Raw genomic sequence first — 26,737 nt, forward strand, 5'->3', positions numbered from 1 at the left:
GTTTGACAATATATGGTAAACAACTAAACCCTTGATTAGCCTAAAACGCAAAAGAAGCTCCAATTTAAATCCAAACACCCAAACATATTTAATCCTCAGGCACTTGAGTCTTTATTTTGGATGTCCCAGACCATTTTTACTTGACAGTTTCTCATTACTTCACTTCTTCTTCCTTCAGTCCATTTGATAGCACAGAGGTGAGGCCTCTGACAGCGTCCGCCAGCCGCCAGTCCATCCACAGCAGAAAGGGATCTGTATATAGCTGGACTCCTCCAAACACACCCAGTTTCACAGAGAAATACTTTCTAGTGAGTTTATGATCTACACACACACATACACACAACCTTGATCCTATTTGCCGGTAGGGACTCTTATAGATGTAAGGATGTTTCTATATACAAACCATACACAGGGTGTCCGCGGGGTCTTAAAAAGTCTTACATATACTGAAATGTTGTGTTGTAGGCCTTAAATCATTTTAAACAGGTCCTAATTTTCCTATGTCCATCTAAAGGGACCCAAACAAGCCAACACCCATCCAATCACCATTAATCCATTTCAATAAAAATCTAAAAGTTATGATCATTACCTCTATTTACCAATATGGTTTAATTATCTTCATCACAATGTTTAACACGTTTAAAAGTTCTCCATATATTTATAGCTACTGACCTGGGCAGACTCTGTTGTGCATACATTTGGTTTATTATAGTTTTAACATTGGTCTTTTTTTTTTTTTTTTTTAATTACTGCTGAAACAAGAATATGAGCATAACTAGTTTGCTTGTTTAGACTTTATTCAAAATAAGTGGCTAAAAAAATAACTAAATTAGATTTTTTTTTTATTAAACCTGAACAAATCTTTTTAAGTGGCCATTAAAAAAAATCTTAGTGTTTCACCTTTTAAAAGTTAATTCAAATTTAATTCATAATGATCTTTAAAAGGTCTTAAAGTGTTAAATTTGAATTTGTGTAACATGCAGAAACCCTGCATATAGTCTATTCTCCTATTCCTATACCCACCACTCACTGGAAACAATTTACAGTGTAACATTTTCAAAATACTCCATTCTGTGTGATTTATAAGCATTTTTACCCCAGGTGGTAAAGCCTGTGTGCATTTGGCTTTAAGTCCCCACTGGCATATAAAAACAAGTACTCACACCCACAAACATGCTGGTATTCAACGTATTGTAATAATGAAGATGCACAATACTGCTTTTGTGTGCACTTTAAAATATGGCGAATAATTATCCTACCTATCTATAACTTAAATTTTGAGTTGTTTTTAAGAATATTCAGAACAATTTGCTGTGTTTTTTATCATCAGCACTTTGTTTATTTTCAAACATTTTCACATGTTTCACATCTGGCCTACTACATGCTGAAATATTGATACAAATATTCTGTGATTATTTGTATTGTTCGTTAACACATTACAATAAGCTTCAATTTGTTAGCACCAGTTCATTTACCTAAACTCAGTGAAATGAAAAAAAAAAAAAGGAATTAAATGAAAAATTTAAGTTATTTTTTTTATTATTAAATCTAAATTTCTTAGTAGATGCCAAATATTGTATTACTATCAGTTGCAATCCTTTTATTAAGTGGAGTTAATAACTAATAAAATTAATAATAATTAAAAAAAATAACTTTAACATAGTAACTAATAAATGGCTATTTATAACTGTTAATTTTAAAGGACACCTATGGTGAAAACCGTGGGCGTGAAGGACTAGCCTTAAAGATACAGTTCACTAAAACCACTACCTGATGGTCAGAGCTATAAGATAGAAACTTCTGAAAGGTATAATAAATAATCTGATGGGTGTTTTGAGCTGAAACTTTACAGACACATTCTGGAGACACTAAAGACTTTATTAAATCTGGAAAAAGGGGTAACCTAGGTGCCCTTTAATGCATTAAGTAACGTTTACTAATGAGACTTTATCGTTATTGTTTTATTGTGTTTTATCATCCTTTTACAATTTAATTCATTGAAACATTTGATACAATAAAACATGACAACATCAATATACAATAAAGAAAAACAATTTTTCAAAATTATTTTTATTATATAAAAACAATAATATATATACTATTATAATATTTATATTATATTTATATTATTATAATTATATATTTTTAATTTTGTTATATTTGTTATATTGAATGTTAGATTTTAAGAAGCCAATATTATATTTTTTAATAAATTTTTTTATGGTAGAGTATTTTGTATTTATAGTTATTATACCTGTTAAATAAATCTTTTTTGCAGCTGAGGCAAAAACCGTGAAAATACCGTATATCGTGGTAAAAGCTTCAACAATTAATCGCAACAAAAAAATCTGATATCAGCAGAATCTTACACCCATAGATACTGTATATACACACACACGCAAGCACAGCATGAGCGCTCACAAAGATTTAAAGGTGAAGTGTGTAATTTTCCAGTGTTAAAATACATTCTCCTGTCCTGGTTTAATGTGAAGAGACAACTGTAAGTAAAACCGGGTGCGCTCTGGGAGATTTTATCTGCTTTTTTTGATTTCTGTGTGACAGATTGTACAATGTGCCTCCAATGAGATCTTGGGGAAAAGCCAACATAGACTGTGCAACAACAAAAAAATGATCCTTATATCCTTATTTTGACACACCAGCTTGAAGCGATGCCATACAAACCCAAACATGATTTGTGCTGATGTTGGCAAGCTTATGAAGTTGCTTTATCATATTGTCTTTCATATGCAGAACTTGAATGTCATCATGTAATTTGGTTTTTGTGGTTTTATTCTGTAGTCTATGATGCGTCAGATGCAGGATGCAGATGGGTCTTTTTCGATTGGCTCACGGGAGTCGAGGGGCGTGTCTTTACTCAGTTACCTAGCCGACTCCACCCAGGCCCTCAGTCCTCCTGCCTATGAGAAGAGCAGTGGCCTGCCAATCACACAACACACTGTTCTGGATGCCAAGATACAGGATGATGATCTGCTAAAGACACACACAGATGTATGAAATGCATTGTTTATATATATAAAAAATAAACAGGGGGGCTAATAATTCTGACTTCAACTGTGAACTGTATATATATATATATATATATATATATATATATATATATATATATATATATATATATATATATATATATATATATATATATATATATATATATATATATATATTTAAATAAATATATATATATTTAAGGCAAAGGAGATTTTTTTTCAACACATTTCCAAATATAATAGTTTTAAATATTTCATTTCTAATAACTGATTTATTTTATCTTTGCTATGATGACAGTAAATAATATTTGACTAGATAATTTTCAAGACACTTCTATACAGCTTAAAGTGACATTTAAAGGCTTAACTAGATTAATTAGATTAACTAGGCAGGTTAGGGTAATTAGGCAAGTTATTGTATAACGATGGTTTGTTCTGTAGACTATCGAAAAAATATAGCTTAAAGGGGCTAATGATATTGACCTTAAAATGGATTTTAAAACATTTAAAACTGCCTTTATTCTAGCCAAAATAAAACAAAGACTTTCTCCAGAACAAAAAAATAATATCAGACATACTGTGAAAATTTCCTTGCTCTGTTAAACATCATTTGGGAAAAATTTTAAGAAAAAAAATTAAAAGGGGGGCTAATAATTCTGAATTCAACTGTGTGTTTGTGTTTGTGTGTGTGTGTACGTACACACACATTCAAAGTAAATCAAAAATATTTTTCAAAATTGTCCTAGGAAAAGAATGGGTTTTGTTCAGTACTTTTTGAAAGATAATAATCCACCTCAATTACTGTCATAAATTACTGTGTGTGTGTGTGTATATATTTATTAATTTGTATTTTTTATATATCTATTTTGTTATTTAAATAATTATTTTTTTATTAATAAATTTTTTGAAATGTGTAAACATGTAAGAATTTTTTTATTAAATACATAAAAAAATTTATCCTAATTGTTTTTTTTAATTTATAATATAATCAATTTATTCTATATTCATGTTATGAGATTTTGTTTGCTTTTTTAAATAAGTAAATAATTTAATATCTAATATCTGTTTTAATTAATCATTATAATAAAATTACATAGTTATTATAATTTATCAATAACCACTTTATAATATAAGAAAATAATGTAATAAAAAAATGATACAAAAATAATAAAATTTTATAGATTTTGTTTTTGTAGTTTGTTTCTTTTTATTTGCTATTATTTAATATTTTTGTTTTTTAATGACTATATAAAATACTCAAATTATGATAACAATATAAGTTAATGTTTTTAATTTTAAAAGAAACACTTTTGAATGTTTTTATTTTCATTTTGATATGAAATAATTTGTGTAATGTTATTAAATTTATATATTTTTTTTACTTGTTCAAGATTTTTAAATTAACATTTTACAAATTAAATAATAAAAATACATAAATTTATTCTATATCCAAGTTTTAGTAAAAAAAAACACTTAAATTATTTCTATAACTGTTTTCCTATCATTTATTTGTTCTTCAAATCAATTTAAGTGTTTTTGTATAGTGCTTTTCACAGTAATTGTTTTAAAGCAGCTGTGCAAAAGGTATGCATTATTGCATTATAATTAAAATCAGAAGAGTTAAGATTATTAGTTGCCATAACTTTATTAGTTACTAATAACTTTAACTGTTAAAAGCTATTAGTTAAAGTTATTGTATACAAAACATAGTTAACCTGCAGTTATATAGTATATAGGTGATTAGAACCAGGTCTATATGTGTTTAATGAAGTATATTTCTGACTGAAATATTGCTATACACACATATTTCATTTCTTTTGAAAATATATACATTTATATTGAACTTCTCATTCCCAACCGTAGGCGGAGGAGAGTGTTGAATGGCCTTCAGAGACCGACACTGCTTCCCCGAGTCCAGCGGGCAGCAAACGAGACTCCATATTCCTCTTCCACCATTACAGTACTCCAGATATCCTGAAACAGAGCGGAGAAATGACCGTCAGCGTAGGTGAAGGAGATGCACAGGAGACAACAAACCCAGACGAGGCCACTGAACAAGAGACCTCGTTCAAACAGGAAACTGAAGACAGAGTCGCGATGAAGGACAGAAAGCCGAGCAGAGCACAGAAGAGAGCCGTAGCTAAGAGAGTTTCTGCTCTTCTAGAGGATCTGAATACAGCACTGGAGGAAACCAGCAATTTGGAGACCCTGAAGAAGCTAGATCTGCAGATCCGACAGCTCAACCTTGTCTTAAAGGTGACGTCAATAGTCATGCTTTGTAAATAAGTCAACATCACTGCACACATTCAGTTTCTCTGGGCTGAGTTTATTAGGTATGGGTTTGAATAAAATTTTAATTTTTGTCACATTATTTTTTATATATATATATATATATATATATATATATATATATATATATATATATATATATATATATATATTTTATATATATATATATATATATATATATATATATATATATATATATATATATATATATATATATATATATATATATATATATATACAGGGGTTGGACAATGAAACTGAAACACCTGATTTTAGACCACAGTAATTCATTAGTAGAGTGTAGGACATCCTCCTGTGGCCAATACAGCATTAATTTGTCTTGGGGATGACCGATCTACGTCTTGCAGAATGGCCAGAGGGATTTTGAGCCATTCTTCCTGCAGAACAGTGTCCAGGTCACTATGTGATGTTGGAGAAAGAAAATGTTTTTTGATTCACTCCTCCAAAACACCCCAAAGTGGCTTAATAATATTTAGTGGTGAATACTGGTGAATGTGTAGGCCATTGATCACTTTCATATTCATCAAACCACTTTGTCACCAGTCTTGCTGTCTGTAGAATCCCTTCAGGATACAGTGTTTGAACCATTGAGTGCACATTAAGGCTGTGCGATTAATCGAAATCGAATCGCAATTGTGATTTGAAACGTTTCGATTAGCTAATCGTAAGAGGCTGCGATATGAAATAGATATATTATTTAATTTCCCCCACCCAGAGCAAATGAGTGACTACCGTCTGTGTGTAATAGTTTTACTAACCATTTGAGTGACCACACTCATTCTGTTCTGCCCTATCAGAACTTCGCAGCCAAACTGTGGAACGCCCACAATAAAACCAAACAGAAAAGGGTGGACGAGTGCAGGATGAGGACATTTGCTGCTTCAGAAACATTTATAGATGAATTAATATCAAAGAAAAATAGGACATCAGTAATATGGGAATATTTTGGTTTTAAAGTCACAGACAACAAACAAAAACATGTCATTTATAAGAATTGTTGACACAGCACAAGGAAATACAACAACCAGCACCTAAAAAAGCACCACAGGCGGCTATATGAGGAGTGTCTTGCTAAAAAGTTAACTGAAAGTATTGCCAATGACATTCAATCTAGTAGAAAGCAATAGCAAAGTACAATTTCAGAGAAGTTTCAGCCATGATAGTTTGCTGAGAAAGACAGTGAGGGTGGACTCATTAGAGAACAATACATGTTTCACATTGTCCACAGCCCAAGATTTTCACTGCTGGCACCATTGAATTCGACGTTTCCATTGGAACGAGTGACCAAGGTTTGGCTATAGCAGCCCGGCCATGTATATTGATTCTGTGAAGCTCCCAATCGTTTAGGTGGAAACAGGACAGTTGAGGAGCACAATCCAGGTTAGCACACGGACATCCCTTTCAGATAGCTTCCTCTTGCGTCCACAGTTACACAGTACACAGCTCCTATTGGATGTAGTTCTTCTTCTTGGTGGTATGCTGACATTAGCCTGGATACTCTTTCTCTTGTTACTTCACAAAGACTTGTTGTCTTAATCACAGAAACACCAGAGAGACGCACACCAACAATTTGTCCTCTTTTAAACTAATAGATCACCCGTAATGTTGTGTGCATTGCAATATTTTAGGCAAAACTGTGCTATTAGTTTGTTACTTAAACCTTCACACTCTGCTCTTACTGGTGGAATGTGCAATCAATGAAGATTGGCCACCAGGCTGGTCAAATTTAGCCATGAAAACACTAAAACTAAATTGGCCAGTGTTTGTTTCATTGTCCAGGCCCTGTATAGTATATATTATGTTATATTATAAAATCTGTGTTATTCCACCAAATATTGATTTCCTAACTCACTTAATACAAAAGTTGCTATGGTTTAAAGATGTTTATTTAATGCTAAAAAAGCTCTAAATTACATTATATTTATGTTTCAGTAAACTGGCATTTTTTTGTCATTTGTAATTTTTTTTGCCTCCCACATCCCCCCCCCCCATGTTCTCTTTGTCTTGCTGTTGTCTCATTTACTTTGTATTTTCTATGTGTTTGTTTTCCTGTGGTTAGCGGGACCTCTGCGCTCCACAGGTGCCTTCATCTCAGACACTGGCGGTAGAGGAAGAGGAAGTGCTGGGCAGTTTCGACTTCCTCTCTGCAGATTGTATTGAAGATGAAATGCCAATAATGGGCAGCAACAGACTCGGGCACACTGGGTAATATATTATTGTTTTAGTTAATTATATTTAACCCTTTTTTTTTTTCTTTTTTTTTTTTACCTTTTTAACATTTATTTATTTATTTATTTATTTATTTATTTATTTATTTATTTATTTATTTATTTATTTATTTATTTATTTATTTACATGAATCATTTTATTAAAGTCTCAGTAGAAAAGAGAACATTATTTATATAAATACTTTTTTTAAATTCTTATTACAAATGTGAACATTTATTTTATTTATTTCTTCGGTTGTTAGTTAGGGTTGAAATATAAACTGATACGTTTTTTTGAAACATTAAATGATTAATCTAGTACCTCACCTTGTGGGCCCATGAACATAAGCAAATCTGCATTCTTATGTGCAAAAGTCAGTGCATGTTTGACATTTAAAAAAAAGGCTTAAAGTGCCATCTTGTGGGTGACATGAAGTAATGCATTGAATGTACATGCTTATGTTTTAGTTATCCTAGAAGTTCGAGATCAGATGCCACTAACCATTTTTTTATGCATTTAATCTGATTTGATAAAAAAAAAAGTGATAAAAACATTTCCTGATATGCATACTGTAGCATCCTGTAGAACATAATAATTTAAAAGAGAGATCTGTGAGGAGTGTACCCATTTATGCTGAGCACTGTACACTCACCAGCCACTTTATTGAGTACACCTTACCAGTGCCGGATTAAACCCCTTTTTGCATTCAAAATTGCCTTATTCCTTCGTGGCATAGATTCAATAAGGTACTGGAAATATTCCTCAGAGATTTTGGACCATGTTGACATTTGAGATTTTTTGGCTGCACATCCATGATGCGAATTTCCCGTTCCACCACATCCCAAAGGTGCTCTATTGGATTGACATCTGGTGACTGGAAGCAAATTGTAGCTCTGGCATCAACAAGTGATTTGCGCCCACAGAACTGCCACACACTGGATATTTTCTCTTTTTCAGACCATTCTCTGTAAACCCTAGAGATGGTTGTGTGTGAAACTCCCAGTAGATCAGCAGTTTCTGAAATACTTAGACCAGCCCGTCTGGCACCAATAATCATGCCACGTCCAAAGTCACTTAAATCACCTTTCTTCCCCATTCTGATGCTCGGTTTGAACTGCAGCAGATCGTCTTGACCATGTCTACATGCCTAAATGCATTGCATTGCTGCCATGTGATTGGCTGATTAGAAATTTGAGTTAAAGAGCTGTTGGAAAGGTGTACCTAATAAATTGGCCGGTGAGTGTATACATGTATTGTAAATTAAAAGCAAAACCTTGATTTATTTGTATTGTTTTTTCCAGGATTGGTTCATTTAATGAAAGCACCCTGAAAAGCATGGGTCTGTTATGTCAGGAGCAGAGATGTGTGTCCTCAGAAGACAGCGCTGAAGGTCAGGTCAGACTAAGAGGAGACGATGCAGTAAAAGCGTCTGTCACTACTGGAGTCTACAGTCTGGATCAGGCTCTGGAAACTCACCTCAGTGTCTGTGCTGTTCTGCTGAGGGTGAGCAACCAGTCCAGACAAAGCACTGTTCATTATCACACAGTAACACGCACACAGTGTTCAATACCAATACTGACACACCTGCTAAAATAGCAACAACAAAGGCTGTGGGGGAAAAAACAGGATATTAAAAGTGATCGTTTTCAAAAATGAGAATTTGCTCAACCTCCAGTGGATCTAAACATTTATAAGTTTCTTTCTTGTTGAACACAAAATAATATATTTTGAAGAATGTTGGTAACTGGTAGACATTAAATTCATAGACTGCTATTAATTAGGGCTGCTTGATAATGGAAAATAATTGGACATTATTTTGTTTTGCTGCATTTATTTATTGCCATATAACTAAATGACTTGAAGATTACTATTTGGAGAGAATTTAGGGTCACACTTTGTTTTAAAGTTCGATTCTTATTATTAACAAACCTTTAACAATGACTTTTGCTACAATAAACTCCTAATTCGCTCCTTTTCACACATTCAGACATTTGCATTACTGGGAGCAGGAAAGAGACAGGCTGCACTGGTATCTTCATAAAATCGTTTAATTAAAATAAATTATCAACAAATTTATCTGATCATGACAGTCTCTGCAAATGAATTCCCAATTAGAAAAATACTACAAACTATAAAATACTATTTATGAAAATATGTAAATAACAGACAAACCCAAATGCCCAACGCAAGCGGGCTGCTTTCCAGACCGGTTCAGCTCGATGACGTATAATGTCTCCGACACTGCCTGTAGTCCAATTTATTAACTTAATAACCGTCTTTTTCAAGAAGCGTAACCGATTCAATAAATGTAACTAATGTGTTTTATGTTGTGGAATAAAATGTGAAAGTACCTTGAGCTTGTGGAAGCTACAAACCTTATTTAAGCGGTTTAACCGAAATCCCATTAAAAAACAAAAAAAACAATTGACTTTAGGACGAGGGAACCGGAACTGCTAAAATCTGAACTCGCTTCTTGGTTTTTGCACACAAATTGGCGTCATAGTTCCTCCACTCTGTTGTGGATGCACACATTGCAATATTGATGCTGAAACGATTAACTGTGCAGCCCTACTACTGGTTTCTTACACTCTTAGAATTTTCCAGGATTTAACCTTTAAACTTTTAATCTTTTGCTCAAATTATTAACAAAAGTACTACAGTTCAGGTTGTTTCTCTTCTCAGGCTCTGAAGCAGTCAGACTCTGATCTGGTGCACAAAGACATCATGAATGAACTTTCACGCCAAGTTAACGTGCTGGAAAAAATTGCTGCTTTGTCACAGAAAATGATAGATGAGATCTCAGCGACAGACTGTAAGTATAGCCGCAGAAATCTGGAGATGCTAGTAACTGACATGCATAGGTTTCCCACTAGTAACTTTCATAAGGAGGCAAATTTAAGTTTAGGATTTAAGGCCCTGTTTTCACCTGGTACACTATATTTATATTCTTATAAAGGTTTTTAATTTGCTTGATTATATACAGCATTTTATGTTGTTATTTTATTTTATTATTTTATCTTATTTTATTTGCTATATGCACAATTCCATCCAGATTGTAATCTAGAGCATGGTATGTTTATGCTCTATAGGTTTTTAATTAGCTTGATTATATACAGCTTTTTATTTATCTATTTATTTAATTTTATTTTATTCATATTATTTTAACTTTGTTTTATTTGATATTCACATTACTTTCTAAACTATTCAGTGATTAATTCAGACATCTAAAATTCCCTCTGTAAAAACCTTAGACTCTAATATGTGCATAAAATAAATAAATTAAACCACATTTTTTTCCTGACTTACTCCATCCAGATGGGAATCTAGAGCATATTTAATGAAATATTGTCTCATTTACTCCTGGTATATTTATATTTTGAAGGTTTTTAATTTGCTTGATTATATACAGCATTATTATATTGTATTATATCTTCTATTTATGTTATTTCATAAAGTATTCAGTGATTTTAAAAGAGAGACATTAAAAATCCCCTCAGTATAAACCTTAGACTCTAATATGTCCTTAAAATAAATGAATAAAATCTCATTTTGGCCTGACTCGCTCCATCCAGATTGGAATCTAGAGATTATTCAATAAAATACTGCCTCATTTACACCTGGTATATTTATATTCTGAAGGTTTTTAATTTGCTTGATCATATACAGCATTATTTTATTTATTTTATTGACTATCGCACTACATTTTTTTGACTATTTAGTGATTAATAAAAAGACATCCAAAATCCCCTCTGTAAAAACCTTAGACTCTAATATGTCCATAAAATAAATTAATAAAACCACATTTTCACTCCATCCAAATTGGAATCTAGAGTATATATAATGAAATACTGCCTCATTTACACCTGGTATATTTATATTCTGAAGGTTTTTAATTTCCTTGATCATATACAGCATTTTATTTTATTTTGTTTTATTTTAATTTATTTTATTAATTTAATTGACTATCGCACTACATTTTTTAAAACTATTCGGTGATTAATAAAGAGACATCCAAAATCCTCTGTAAAAACCTTAGACTCTAATATGTCCATAAAATAAATTAATAAAACCACATTTTGGCCTGACTCACTTCCTTCAGATTGGAATCTAGAGCAGATTTAATGAAATACTGCCTCAATTACACCTGATATATTTATTGTCTGAAGGTTTTTAATTTCCTTGATCATATACAGCATTTTATTTATTTATTTTTATTTTTTTAATTCAATAAAATTTTATCTTATTTTATTATTTGCTATTCGAACTACTTTATGAACTATTCAGTTATTAAAAAGAGACATCCAAAATCCCCTCAGTCAAAACCCAGACTCTAATATGTCCGGAAAATAAATGAATAAAACTCCATCACTCCATCCAGATTGCAATCTAGCACATATTTAATGAAATACTGCCTCATTTGCATATTGAAACATAACATATTTGGAGAAACTTTAATACCAAAAAGATTTCCAGTTATTAATATAATCAATCAATTTGGGGGTGTATGTTGAAAACTACAGTATCATTAAAAATAGTTTTACCCTATTTATCTGTAGTGTCCTGCCTTGATATAGGTGCAAACATGGCCTAAGTGTCACTCTAGAGTGCAGTTTTATGTGCTGTGAGTGTCAGCTGTCTTAGATCGTAGATACATTATTCATGTTTGTGTGTGTGTGTGTGTGTGTGTATGTGTGTGTGTGTGTGTGTGTGTGTGTGTGTGTGTGTGTGTGTGTGTGTGTGTGTGTCAGTGTTGTCCAAAACTCCGAAGGGCATTGAAGTGTTTTGGAAGGAGTGCTGTGAGAGTGATTCAGCTTTCTGCTGCTCCACGGAGGCTTTTCTCAGGACGCTGCGCAAACATTACATCCACAAAGTCAAAGCCAAAGAGCCCGGCCAGACTGATGCAGGTGCCCATAATGTCTTCTCTTCTAATGATGCCATAATCTGCCGAATAATGTTCTCTAATGAACTACAAAAGGAACCAAATAGAATATTTCCTAGAGTATGTTTTATTATATTCTGTTCTTCCTTGTGAATTTAATTCATGGACAAATTCAATACATCAGTAGCTTCTGATGGATATTTCTGTTTGGTTCTTAGTAGAATAGAATTGTAAAAAATGAGTACATTTAATTGTACCTTTTTAATGTTTATTTTTAATTATATTATTTAATTATAATATTTTTATCAAAATGAATGTATGTAGTAATGATAATAATATATAGTATAATAAAATTTGTAATTTGTTTTACATTTGTTTTACATTTTGGTATCATGGTATGGCCTTTAACATCTGGCTAAGGGACCATCAATGAAAACTAGTCTTTAGGCTAATTTGGGTACATTTATGTTCTTGGGGAACAATGGTTAATGTACACTGTCCCTTGTTATGGAAAAAAATTTATAATAAATAAAATAAAATATTTTTATTATATTCTATTTTTTGAAGAAAATTTCTGTTTTATTCATTGATGCTTTATTTGGTTTTCCTTCAATAATATTAAATTTACTTTTAATCATGTAATAAGCTTTGCATAAAATAAATGATTTTAAATATCTGATCATATTAAATGTATTATTGTACATTATAAAACGTATGTATTTTAATTATTATTATTACTATTTTTATTATTTTTTGTATTTCACTGTTGCTCAATTTATTTCTCTTAGAAATTATGAAATGTTTTTGAAATAATAAGCTTTGCATAAAGTGTGCTGTTTATTCTGTACATATATATTTTTAAAGCAATGTTAAAAATGTAATCAATATCTAATATACTGTACAGTATTATCTGTATGCTTTAATTTATTATTAATATTATTTAGTGTTAATTTGTTAATACTTAAACTGAAATCCAATTATTTGTGATAAACAAAATTATATTCTTTCCCAGAAAAAAATCTGTAAAATACAAAACCTATTATTAAAACGCATAAATATATCTTAGAATAATTTTGTATTGTTTCCTGTCCTGCAGTTTTCAGTCAGCTGCTGCATCAGGTGCAGTGCAGTGGGATGATGGCGTCTGTGACTCTGTGCACTGCAGAGCGTCTCACTGTGTTTCAGCTGCTAGTTTACCTCAGCAGATGGAGTATTACTGACTTCGGGGAGCACATCTCTCTCCTTTCTAAAGAAGGTAGCGGCACAAAGGGGTCACACAACATATAGTAAAAAAAGAAGCACTCAACATCAATATTTAAATCTCTGATGTTATAAATATGATATAATATATAAATATAATACTCATATTAATGAAATGAGACCCTTAAATGGGTGAATTTCACTAAAATAAGATATATAAAATAATCCTAGTGTAAAATGATCAATTGTCAGTTCCTCCAGGATTTTTCGGGGGAAATTTATATACAGATTTCTAGTTTTTAAATTGTGTGATTTAAAATGACTGACAAAACGTTTGGCACTATTTGCTCAGTTGTCAAAATCTGTCAAATTAAAAATGTCAAATTAAAGTTTGAATTTAGGGAATATACGTGTGTAGCAATAGTATTAAACATATTCTTAGGTATATATGTGCATGTTTATAATCATACAGTGCATCCGGAAAGTATTCACTTTTTCCACTTTTTTATGTTAAAGCCTTATTCCAAAATGGATTAAATAAATTTATTTCCTCAAAATTTTACACGCAATACCCCATCATGACAATGTGAAAAAAGGTTTTTTGAAATTGTTGCAAATTTATAAAAACAAATTAAAAAAAAGCTGAAAAATCACATGTACATCAGTATTCACAGCCTTTGCCGTGAAGCTCTAAATTGAGCTCAGTTACATTCTGTTTCCACTGATCATTTTTGAGATGTTTCATCAGCTTAATTGGTGTTTACCTGTGGTAATATCAGTTGATTGGACATGATTTGAAAAGGCATTCACCTGTCTAGAAGTCCCAGGGTTGACAGTGCATGTCAAAGCACAAACCAAGCATGAAGACAAAGGAATTGTCTGTAGACCTCCGAGACAGGATTGTCTCGAGGCACAAGGCTGGGGAAGGTTACAGAAACATTTCTGCTGCTCTGAAAGTTCCAATGAGCACAGTAGCGTCCATCATCCATAAGTGAAAGATGTTTGGAACCACCAGGACCCTTCCTAGAGCTGGCCGGCCATATAAGCTGAGTGATCGGGGAGAAGGCCTAAGTCAGGGAGGTGATCAATAACTCGATGGTCACTCTGTCTGAGCTCCAGCGTTCATCTCTGGAGAGAGGAGAAACTTACAGAAGGACACCCATCTGTGCAGCAAACTACCAATCAGGCCTGTATGGTTGTGTGGCCAGATGGAAGCCACTCCACGCCTGGAATTTGCCAAAAGGCATCTGAAGGACTCTCAGACCATAAGAAACAGAATTCTCTGGTCTGATGAGACTAAAATTCAACTCTTTGCAGTACATCGACCCAAAGCACACAGCCAAAATATCAATGGAGTGGCTTCACAACAACTCAGTGAATGTCCTTGAGTGGCCAAGCCAGAGCCCAGACCTAAATCCTATTGAACATCTCTGGAGAGATCGAAAAATGGCTGTACACCGTCGCTTCCCATGCAACCTGATAGAGCTTGAGAAGTACTGCAAACAGGTTCTGACTCTCTGTGGTCATTAAAGATCCCATGGCACTTCTCATAAAGAATAGGGGTGTAACCCCGGTGTCCTGGCCAAAGTCCCTTAATAGGCCCTTTCGATCATCCCAATCCACTGAATTTTCACTATCACTGTCTCTCCACTCCACCAATAGCTAGTGTGTGGTGAGCGCACTGGCGCCGTTGTCTTGTGGCTGCCGTCGAATCATCCAAGTGGATGATGCACACTAGTGGTGGTGTGGAGAGACCCCCCTTCATGATTGTACAGCGCTTTACACATTACATTACATAAAAAGACTTGAGGCTGTAATTGCTGCCAAATGTGCATCAAGAAAGTACTGAGCAAAGGCTGTGAATACTTCTGTCCATGTGATTTTTTTTTTTTTTTTTTTTTTTAATTAATTAATTAATTTTTTTTTTAATTTGCAACAATTTCAAAAAAATATTTTTTCACATTGTCTTTATGGAATATTGTGTGTAGAATTTTGAGGAAATAAATACATTTTATCCATTTTTGGAACAAGGCTGTAACATGAAAGAATGTTGAAAAAGTGAAGCGATATGAACACTTTCCGGATGCACTGTATATACATAATGAAGAACCGCCATCATGCCTCACTCATCAGACTTGAAATGAAATTCTTTATTGAACTGTACTGTTTTTAATGGAAATAGACAATGGTTTAACTGATTTTAATTGATTTGATTGATTTTAATTGGTAAAATGTAATTTATTTTAACAAAAGAATGTCACCTAAATGTGTTTAAGAATGTTTCTATAATATAAAAAAAAATTACTTTAAAAAAAAATGTTTACTTTAATTTCATGGAGTACACTCTAATAATGCTGGGTTGTTTTAAACTAACATTGGGTCAAATGTGGACAAACCAAACTTTTTTTTTTTATTTTACTTTTTTTTTTATTAAATTAAATTATAAATAACATTTTAACCTATAATAAATAGGTTACATTTTTATTATTTTAATATATATATATATATATATATATATATATATATATATATATATATATATATATATATATATATATATATATATATATATATATTAAGTAAATTAAAATTGAAGTACAGTTGAGGTCAGAATTATTAGCCCTCCTGTTAAATTTTAATTATTTTATATTTTTCCCCAACTTTAGCTTAACTGAGAGATGATTTTTTGACCTAAAAATTGTTTTAAAAATATAAAAAACTGTTTTTATTCTAGCTGAAATAAAGCAAAAAAAAACTTTTTCAGAAGAAAAGATATTATAGCAAATACTGTGATCATTTCCTTAATCGTTTTTATGTTCATTTTAAATGTCTGTTTTATTATAACTCTGTTTATTGTCTAATCCCTTATTCTGAGATTGCTATAAAGTGTTAAAAAGAAGTAGTAAATAATTGACATGCAGTAAATCCAGTTCCTGCTGTCCTCTTGGGTTCACTGTGAGTTTAGCGAATCTCCGAATCAATCAGTCTCAAGGATTCTTCCCCATAGATCTCATTAAGAACCTGTGTGTTTGTCTGGGATGGGGTTTGCTGCAGTGTATCTGATAGCCTGTCTGGAGAGTCCCAAGAGAAGACGAGCACTAAAGAAGCTGAAGGGAAAATGCATCTCTGATCTGCAGCCGACTGGACGCGTCCTCCAGCTGCTGGCCAAACTGCAGACTGACGCCAATCACAAAGTGGCTTCAGCGGCCTCGTCCTGCCTCAACCGGGCCTCGCGCTCCAAATCCTTCAGGGCAAAGGTAAAAGACCACTAACATGCTATCAAACAAGCAACTGCCCCTGTTATGCTATGTTAAAAGATTTTGTTCTGAACGTCTCTTATGCTTGGTTTACATACATTCAAGGTACATTTTTATTTAGTCTTACAGCAGATGCTTTTGTCCAAAGCGACTTACGATTGAGGAGGCATTCAGCAATTCAACAAGAACAGGCAATACACTCAAGAAGTGCTAATTATATAAAGCAACTGTTAGTGCTCAGAGAATTAAGACCTACATTTTTTAAGAGAGAGAGAGAGAGAGAGAAGTTATTCTACAGGTGGTTTGTCAAGCCCACTCACCTGTGTGACGCTCACTTCGTTTTTTTCTTTTTAGATATGGAGTGATTGTAAGAATGTGTCTGGTGCAAAACTGGTGCAAGTGTCGGTTATTGACAGAGATAAAATAGTGTGTTTTCTACAGGTGGTTTGTCAAGCCCACTCACCTGTGAGAGGCACATTCAGAATTACATAATGTTTTGAGGTAAAAACATACATAATAAACCTAAACCATAAGGCATCCTTCTATTATGAATTTTCTTAAATCTTGGGTAACAAATATTGCAAAATGACTCTATTTAAATGTGTCTACAACTCATCTTCAAAATCACGGAGACAGATAATTAGGTTGTTATAAATATTATATTTTTGTCACTAAAGAAGATTAAATAAGTTAGGGTGCTTTCACACATAGACTTTGTTTCAGAACCTGGTGAGTTTCCCCAGTAGCGTGGTTCGTTTGGCATATGTGAATCCAGCAATCACGCTCGGCCAAAACAATTGGTCCGAGATCGCCGGAATGAGGTGGTCTTGGCTCGATTGAAACGACCTCTGGAGCAGATCGATTGTAGGGAGAAAGCAAAACGATCCGAGCCCGGCTATATCACAGTGTATTATGGATATGTAATAGGCATATATATGGTTTTATGAAGAGAGAATTATGAGTAGGGCGGCGATGTCATTCCTACCAGTAAATGTGTTTCATGTCAAATACGAAAGTGAAAGCATACTGAACTATTACCGAGAGCTGTTTATCTGTAAGAAAAACTGACCGAACTTCAGTCGTGGTTTATCTGTTATTTCTCTATAATGCAAAGCCTATAATGCATAATTTCAGCCAAGGCTGTGTATGAGAAAGTCTTACCTCTAATTTATACTTGGTGACGATGTCTGTGGGTGTCAACATTCAAAATTAAAGCACAGCATTCTGCTCATAATGTCTTGTTACTCATTGCCAGAAATTAAAATAAAGACGCATGACAGCTGAGCGGGACTCTGCAAAATAAACCGTGAAACTCTGACCAATGTGAGGAGAATTTACTCTCACGTTACTTGTTTTAGCTCTTTTGGTCTGTTTAGAAACTTTGCCGTGTGAAAGCGAACCGCACCAAATACAAACTGCAGCATTGTAACAATTTTAATCCCTATTTCGGAACAAAACAGGTGTGAAAGCACCCTTATACAAACTTAAATGACAAGGCAAGCCCACTATGCTCTGGAAAGGCCACGTATGCGTTTTATTCTCTGGAAGGTTATAGTGCTCATTCATTCATTAATTTTCCTTCGGCTTAGTCCCTTATTTATCAGGGGTTGCCACAGCGGAATGAACCACCAACTATTCCAGCATATGTTTTAAACGGCGGATGCCCTTCCAACCTCAGCCCAATTCTGGAAAACACACATAACCTCTCGCATTCACACACACTCTCATACACTATGGCCAATTTAGTTTATTCAATTCACCTGTACCGCATGTCTTTGGACTGTGGGGGAAACCGGAGCACCCTGAGGAAACCGACGCCAACACGGGCAGAACATGTAAACTCCACACAGAAATGCTAACTGACCCAGCCGGGGCTCGAACCAGCAACCTTCTTGCTGTGAGGTGACAGTGCTAACCACTAAGCCACTGTGCTGTTATAGTGCTCAATTTTTTATGAATAATTTATAATGAAATATCATGTATATCATATACCATCATATACATATGACGGCATATTTATAGATCAAACGTCTTTTTTGTACATACTGTATGCAATATGACATGAATACAAGTTTCATTGCAGTTCAAATTGCCTGAAAAATCACCTCATGCAAGCCCCAATTTTTTGGTAGATGCATTATATGGTGTTTTTTTTTTAAAAATGGATACATTTCGGTTGGTATAATTTTAATTGGCAATTTCAATTTGTGCAATTCGTTTTTTTGTGTGTGTGATATATAGGTGTTTTTGTGAAATGCACACATTTCTATTAGGTCTATTTTCAGTCAGAATCCGTTCTTTCTTTTGGGAGACATTTACTCATAGACAATACATTCAGACATTCATAAACCGTAACATGCAGACACGCGACATGAAATTGAATATTTAAAATGGCATAATAGAGGCTGTTCATTTTCTTAGTGGAGTCAAGTTCTCTGTTTTCCTTGTGTGATGTGTTTTTTTTTTTTATGAACGTTTCATAGGCAGTGGTTCATTACACAGATCTCTTGAAAAACAGCAACACGAATGTGCGGCACGAGGCCTGTCTGGCTCTGAAAAGTCTGAAGGTCAGTTCTATCATGAATACAGGAAATCATGATGAATTTGTATTGAACTTACACTGCTTGTACCATTTATATGTATTATATATGTATCATTATATATCATTTGAGTAACCCAAAATGATTATGAATCATCTTTAATGTTGCAGAACTTTCTGTTCATCAAACAATCCTGAAAAAAAAAGTTTCATCATAGATTATATGTTTCAGGGTTCCCACGCTTCTTGAAAGTACTTGAATTTCAGACACATGAATTCAATGGAAATTAAAGTGTATGGTGTTATTTCAACAATTGTACTGTGCTTAAATTCTTATTTTAAAAATCGTACATTTTAAATCTTATACAAATAATGCATTTTATTGATATTTCAGAAACCGCATTTGTATATTAACAGTATTGAATTCAATTAAAGATGCTGTAAGTTTTTGATTCTTCTAAAGCAGAAAAATACCGTAATATGTTCGCAGATATTTAAGAAACATGCTGAGTGAATATTCTTGTTTATCTGAAAAACAATGCTGAAGTCAGATGTTCTGCTTTGAAAATGTGTTTTCCATGCTGGAACGCAGTCTTCTTTATGTTTTTTTTAACCTGCCCAATGCAAGGTTGCCAAATTATATTTTAGCACCCTGGGTTGCCTTGTTGGAAGACCACATATTTCATTCATTCAGTCAGGAAGACTCTCAAAGCATGCGTCTGTGACAGAAATCCAACCTCCGGTGCACAGTAGCAGACTCTGAAATGAGACACAGATTCAGAGTTCCACATGAGGATATTAATTAGCTAATAAATATTACGAGAGTAAACATTACGTAAGCATGTTACATTGTAATCCCATGTCCTAACAACACACTACGTGACGAGATATGCAGTGTTAAGCAATGTGGCTGTTTGCACCAGACGAAACACGACAGAAATATATATACAGCCATTCAGAAACACAGAATATGCACTCACTCACGAAATGGTAAGGTTTATAATCTATTTAAGACATATTTTAACATTATTAAATGTACATGCTGAATCACTGATATGTTTAGTTCTAAACTTTAATTTCAAACTGTTTATTTAGTTTTCAAGGTCTGAGGTGAACTATCTGCTGCTGCTTTCAGTAGTACGGCAATGAATGTCATGTAAAATGGCATTCAAACTCACATGATTAGCATTTACACTGAATAAAGCACATGAGGTGTACCTGAGGTGATCATTGTTAGTTTATCCTGTTGTTCATCTGTGAGAAATAGAAACCGTTTCTATTATATCAATTCGAGGTGTTGGTTAAGACAAAACCTCCTTTTAATATGGAGAATATTCCTTCTATCGGGTGTCTTTGCTTTTATTTAGAACACGACTTAAATCACCCTTTAGGCTCGATAGTCTTGCTGTTGGTGTCATCAATCAGGCAACCTGCGCTTGCGTTTGTTTTGATCCAGGAGTGCAATACATAGTTCATCCACTGGGTGACAAACTTACATACTGCACCTTTAATTGTATTAAAAGTTCTTTGAACATGACTGTTTAAAATGCTCAATGTTGAAAAATAACACATTCTGAACATCATCCTTACTATGACATTTGAATGGAAATATTAAGTGTAAAGGCTGATTTATACTTCTGCGTCAAGCGCACACGTATGCTCTGGCGCAGCCTACGTGTGGATGCATAGTCCTTGCGTGGCCATCGGTGAGAAAATGTAACTACACGTCGCAACAACGCGTATCGCAAGCTCTGTGATTGGTCGGCTTGGTAGCGGTGACGATTGTGGGCAGAGGTGAGAGCCGTGCGAGCCCGATGCAGCATTTGTTTACAAGTGTGGAGTCCTGTGATAGAGCTCTAGATGGAAACATTTGTTTTGTGTTTACCTTATGATTAAAGTTGTTGAACGTCGACTGATTCCCTCCTCTGAATGAGCAAGTTTGAGCCACTTGTACATTAAGGTAGCGTTCAGAAAAAAGCAAAACACCACCGAAGAAACTTGACACAGAGGAACATAAACACCTACTGCCAGCTAGCATTTCAGAAGTGTTGTTAGAGGAACACAAACAGTGTGCAGAAGTAAAAATGCACGGCTATGCACAAGGCATGCGCCGTGGATCACGCCGATCACTTAATGCAGAAGTATAAACCAGGCTTAAGTGAAATGTTAAGAACAGGAAGGACTTTCATGGTGCTATATATTCTGGGGGTTTGAATTAAGGTGCTCAATTAGTGATTTGAAAAGTCCTTGAATTTGGTGTTCATAAAAGAGTGGGAACCCTGATGTATATTGATTATAGTTTGATTTCTGAAGCATTACGTGACACTGACTGAGACTGATTGGTTTAGATAAGTATTTTGGTTGATTTTAGGCCTCAGAAAGTGCAGAGCAGGTTGCTGAACTGTGGCGGTCCGCAGACGAAGACCTGAGGAACGCCGCACGCGAGACAGTGTTGTCCTTCGGTGGGTAAATACTGTATCTGTGTTATAGGCTGTATTAATGACACTGCCAACCCCTACATATGTGAGCAGTGTCTAAATCCAATCTAGTGAGCCAATGACTTGGAGTTAGTTCACCCAATAATTTAAATTCTGCGATTTAATTTCTCGTTTTCTGATCGTTCCAAATCCCTGATACCTTTGCTCATCTTCAGAACACAAATCAAGCCATTTTAGAAATCATGAAATCTGACGGCTCTCTCATCCTCCGACGACAGCAAGGGTCCCGAGATTGTCAAAGTCCAGAAAAGGAACCAAAAAAACTTTGTCAAAGCATCCCATGTGACTTCAGTGGTTTAACTGTAATCATACAAAGCTCCAAGAACACTTTTGAATGCCAAAACACTGTGAAAACAACTTTGTTTACCTATGTCTTATCTTCCATGTCAGGGTACATGTTTAATTACTATGGGCAGTATGATGAATTGCCATTAGACTACACAAGTAATGTATTGTCCATTAGCAAATGTGCACACTGATCTAATGCGGAAGATATAGACGTACATAGTTTAAATTTTTTGGCTCAAAAAAGTGGTAATATGGAGGATGAGAGAGCTCCTGGATTTCATCTAAAATATCTTCATTTGTGTTCTGAAGACATACAACAGTCTCAGGGGATTGGAATGACATGAGGGTAACTAATAACCGAATTTTCATTTTTTGGGTGAACTAACCCTTTATTGGACTGCTGCTTTTGTACAGTAGCATCTTTTAAAGCACCATAATGTCAAATCTCATGATCTAGAAATTCCAGTCATGATTACAATGCAAATCTCTTATGCAGTGTTGGATAATATCTACTGAAAATATATTTTGTCTTCCCAGTATCAGATTTTTTTTTTAGTAGCTATGATTTACTCACCGGCCACTTTATTAGGTACACCTTACAAGTATCAGGTTGGACCCCTTTTGCCTTCAGAGCTGCCTTAATCCTTCATGGCATAGATTTAACAAGATACTAGAAATATTCATTAGATATTTTGGTTCATATTGACATGATAGCATCACGCAGTTGCTGCAGATTTGTCGGCTGCACATCTATGATGCGAATCTCTTGTTCCACCACATCCCAAAGGTGCTCTATTGGATTGATATCTGGTGACTGTGGAGGCCATTTGAGTACAGTGAACTCATAGTCATGTTAAAGAAACCAGTCTGAGATGATTCACGCTTTGACATGTTGCGTTATCCTGCTTAAAGTAGCCATCAGAAGTCATAAAGGGATGGACATGGTCAGCAACAATACTCAGGTAGGCTGTGGTGTTCACACAATGCTCAATTGGTACTAATGGGCCCAAAGTGTGCCAAGAAAATATCCCCCACACCATTACACCACCACCACCAGCCTGAACCGTTGATACAAGGCAGGATGGATCCATGCTTTCATGTTGTTGATGCCAAATTCTGACCCTTCCATTCGAATGTTGCAGCAGAAATCGAGACTCATCTGACCAGGCAATGTTTTTCCAATCTTCTATTGTCCAATTTTGGTGAACCTGTGTGAATTTTTGCCTCGGTTTCCTGTTCTTGGCTGACAGGAGTGGCACCCAGTGTGGTCTTCTGCTGCTGTAGCTCATCTGCCTCAAGGTTGGACGTGTTGTGCATTCAGAGATGCTCTTCTGCATACCTCAGGTTGTAACAAGTGGCTATTTGAGTTACTGTTGCCTTTCTATATGCTGCCATGTAATTGACTGATTAGACATTTTTGTTAACAAGCAGTTGGACAGGTGTACCTAATAAAGTGGCCGGTGAGTGTTTGTTACTGAAGTTCTTTCCACTTAAAGGAATAGTTCAACCAAAAATTTAAATGTATTCATCGTTTTTTTTATCCTCCAATTGTTCAAAGCCTGTTTGAGTTTCTTTCTTCTGTTGAACAGAAAAACATCTATACCAAGGAAAACAGCAGCCATTGACTTCTATAGTATTTTTTGTTCCTACTATGGATGTCAATGGCTGCTTGTTTTCCAACATTCTTCAGAATATCTTGTTTTGTTTTCAACAGAAGAAACTCAAAAAGTTTAGGACCATTTCATTGTGAGGAATTGTTCATTTTTAGCAGAACTGTCCCTTTATTTAAATGTAATTTATCCTTGTCCTAGATATAATACCCTGTATTTTGTTTTATGTCACTCAAAGACTGAGTTCTCCATTTTCTCTTTCTCTCAGGTAAGAAAGGTCAAATAGCTTTCCAGCGAATGGACCAGATCTATGAGCTGCAGGACGAGGCTTACAAAAACCTGGAAACCGAAATCACAATCTTATAGGAAGACCACAAACCCAGTCCGTTACCGGAGTGGATGGTGCTGAGAGACTGATGTTTGTATTGGAAACATTACATCTGCGTGTACACGTATTGCCAAGTATTTAATAATATGCAGGTTTATTATTTTATGTGATTTTAACTTTTTATTTTAAGTGAAATATTTATGAATAAACTGTCTTCTATATTTCTTATGTATCAACATGAGTAAACGAAATATATTGACAATAAATGTAAATAAGAGAACTATGATGATTCATTAAGCTGCGTCTTTATTTTGCTCACATCTAAATATCTACACTTTAGAATAGTTTACTTTAAATACCATAAATACTTGTTTGTTAACACGAATCAACATAGATTCTAAATCATCTACTATTTTATTGTAGTTCATTTACTTTGTTGAACAAGTTAATTATTGCCTGTTGTTAAAAGCATTAATGCCTTATTGTGGATTTGTTACAAATTATCTTCCACAGATCTGTTTTCTGTTTATCATACCAGGATGAATGATGATATTTTAAACGGATGCATGAAGAAAATTATTATTTGGACTCGGATCCTTTTTTTATGGCAATTAAACACATTTTCCCGTCAAATTCACAGTAATATAATTTAATTTTCTTAATTTTTCTTTTGTTTCTGATGTAAAACTTGACCTTGAATTTCATATATTTCATATAATTTGTCATCCTACTATGGTTCATCAACATACAGTCGAGCCTGAAATTATTCATACCCCTGACAAATTCTGACTTTGTAATTTTTATTAAAAAAAATAAATAAATAAAATAAAAAAATAAAATTATATATATATAATTTTTTATATATATATTTACTGGAAATGACACAGGCTTCTCCCAAAAGATAATAAGATGATGTACAAGAAGCATCATTCTGGAAAAAAAAATCTTTTAAGTAAAAATATTTCTTTAAGTAAGATTTTTCCAGGGGTATGAATAATTTCAGCCTTTACTGTATATACATTATCAAATTCGGTTAAATTTAAAACTTTCGTATTTGTATAAAATGTCTAAATGTACTTTACAAACGTTTTTAGGCTAATTTGCTGACTTTGGATGGGTGGGTGGATGGAACAATACAAAGAGGGATGGATGGATAGATGGAACAATAGAAAGGGATGGTTGGATGGAACAGTAGAAAGAGGGATGAGTGGAGTTGTGGAGAAATGTAATGGGTAGAATAAACAGATAGATATATAGATAGATAGAGAGAAAGAAGTTTCTATCTCTCTGTATCAAAGCCTAGAATGAAGCTAATAAAGTTTTCTCTCTCTCCTTCTCTCTGGTCCAGTTAGATGTTGTGTTTTCCTGTTTTATATGGATTTTGTTTTCTCAGTGTTTCATATCTCTTAGCAAGGTGTCGTGAAGCTTGAAAGAGCTTTTGACACGTGAAAAGTTCAGATCGCTCTACAAAGCGGCGAGGAGCACAGGCAGCGCTTGCTTCAACCCTCAGGAGCGTATTTATATCAAAGACACAGAATCTTGTTAAAGCGTATACATACTAATTTGCCGACTTGCTGATTAAAATACCCAAGGGTGCTACATTAGGTCCAAAATAAAACGTATAAAATAATGACAGATTTGTGTATTATTATTACTTATTATTTAACTATTTAATAAAGCATTAGCAAAGTCTCTTTACAGTGTTTTTTAGAAATTATGTATTTTGGTAAATTAAGTATTTCATCCAAGCAGCAGATGCTGATTTAAACCGATTTCAGCACCACAGTTTTCATTACAGGAATAAAGTATAAATCTTTACGACATACAAACTCTATTGACCTTATTCTGCAATGCGGAAATGCGTCTGTTTCTGTGATTGTGTTAGAACTTCGATTCTGTTTCCTATGTGGGAAATGACTAGGAATTATAAACGGCACAAAACCGTCAAACTACTTGTTCTACAAACAAGCGTTTAACATCTAAAAGTGAATGGAAGTGAAGGAGAGCGTAAGTCTCTAAACAGAAAGATTCCAATGGGCTGCGCCTGCTCATACGTGAACAAGATCTATACTTCAACTTACCACACAGAAGATTACTAATAGGCCCTTTTTAAAGTCATCTGTATCGCCTAATGAGCAGGTTCGTCTAGTAAATCAGCTTTCATGAGACTCGCCCTGCTAGCTTAAAGTAGGTGTATTTGCCCTATTAAGAAACATCCCCTGAGATCTGCATGTTCATCAGGACCTGCAAACAGCAGAAAATAAGTCATGATTGATCCACACAGAAGCCCTTAACAACAGAAAGCTGCTTAAATGTCCTGTGAAGCTCTTTAAAAGGAGCATTTTTATTCAATGTTTGACGTAATCTGAACTGAAACATGAAGAGAGGGTGGACATACTGCAGCCAATAGCATTTTGCTTTATCACAGCTCTGCCAGTGAGCATGATTGAGCTCAGGAGCATCAAAGTGTCTTGAAGGGGGCGGGGCATGTCAGATACTAGAGAGCATTTGATAAGAAACTGAAGTATGAGGTGACAAAAAAAAATGTTGATCCATTTAGGCCAGGGGTGCCCAAACTTTTGTATGAAAGGCCAAATGTCAAATATCATTGA

The 26,737-nt window shown here is 34.1% G+C and overlaps 1 protein-coding gene across 1 annotated transcript in view; it reads left to right on the forward strand.

Annotated features, from left to right (window-relative positions):
- The window catches only part of ripor3 (RIPOR family member 3), a 104,400-nt gene extending 79,992 nt beyond the window's left edge, over positions 1–24,408 (forward strand). Inside the window, exons 12-23 of the mRNA XM_056460534.1 lie at positions 179–308; positions 2,800–3,009; positions 4,872–5,264; positions 7,378–7,523; positions 8,828–9,029; positions 10,209–10,338; positions 12,275–12,430; positions 13,502–13,660; positions 16,660–16,862; positions 19,346–19,429; positions 21,773–21,863; positions 24,066–24,408. Of these exons, the coding sequence (XP_056316509.1) occupies positions 179–308; positions 2,800–3,009; positions 4,872–5,264; positions 7,378–7,523; positions 8,828–9,029; positions 10,209–10,338; positions 12,275–12,430; positions 13,502–13,660; positions 16,660–16,862; positions 19,346–19,429; positions 21,773–21,863; positions 24,066–24,163 (2,002 nt within the window). The 3' untranslated portion in view covers positions 24,164–24,408. The remainder of the gene's footprint in view (positions 1–178; positions 309–2,799; positions 3,010–4,871; positions 5,265–7,377; positions 7,524–8,827; positions 9,030–10,208; positions 10,339–12,274; positions 12,431–13,501; positions 13,661–16,659; positions 16,863–19,345; positions 19,430–21,772; positions 21,864–24,065) is intronic.
- The last annotated feature ends 2,329 nt before the right edge of the window (positions 24,409–26,737 follow it).

Source organism: Danio aesculapii, chromosome 6 (genome assembly GCF_903798145.1).
Source record: "Danio aesculapii chromosome 6, fDanAes4.1, whole genome shotgun sequence".
Taxonomy (NCBI): Eukaryota; Metazoa; Chordata; class Actinopteri; order Cypriniformes; family Danionidae; genus Danio; species Danio aesculapii.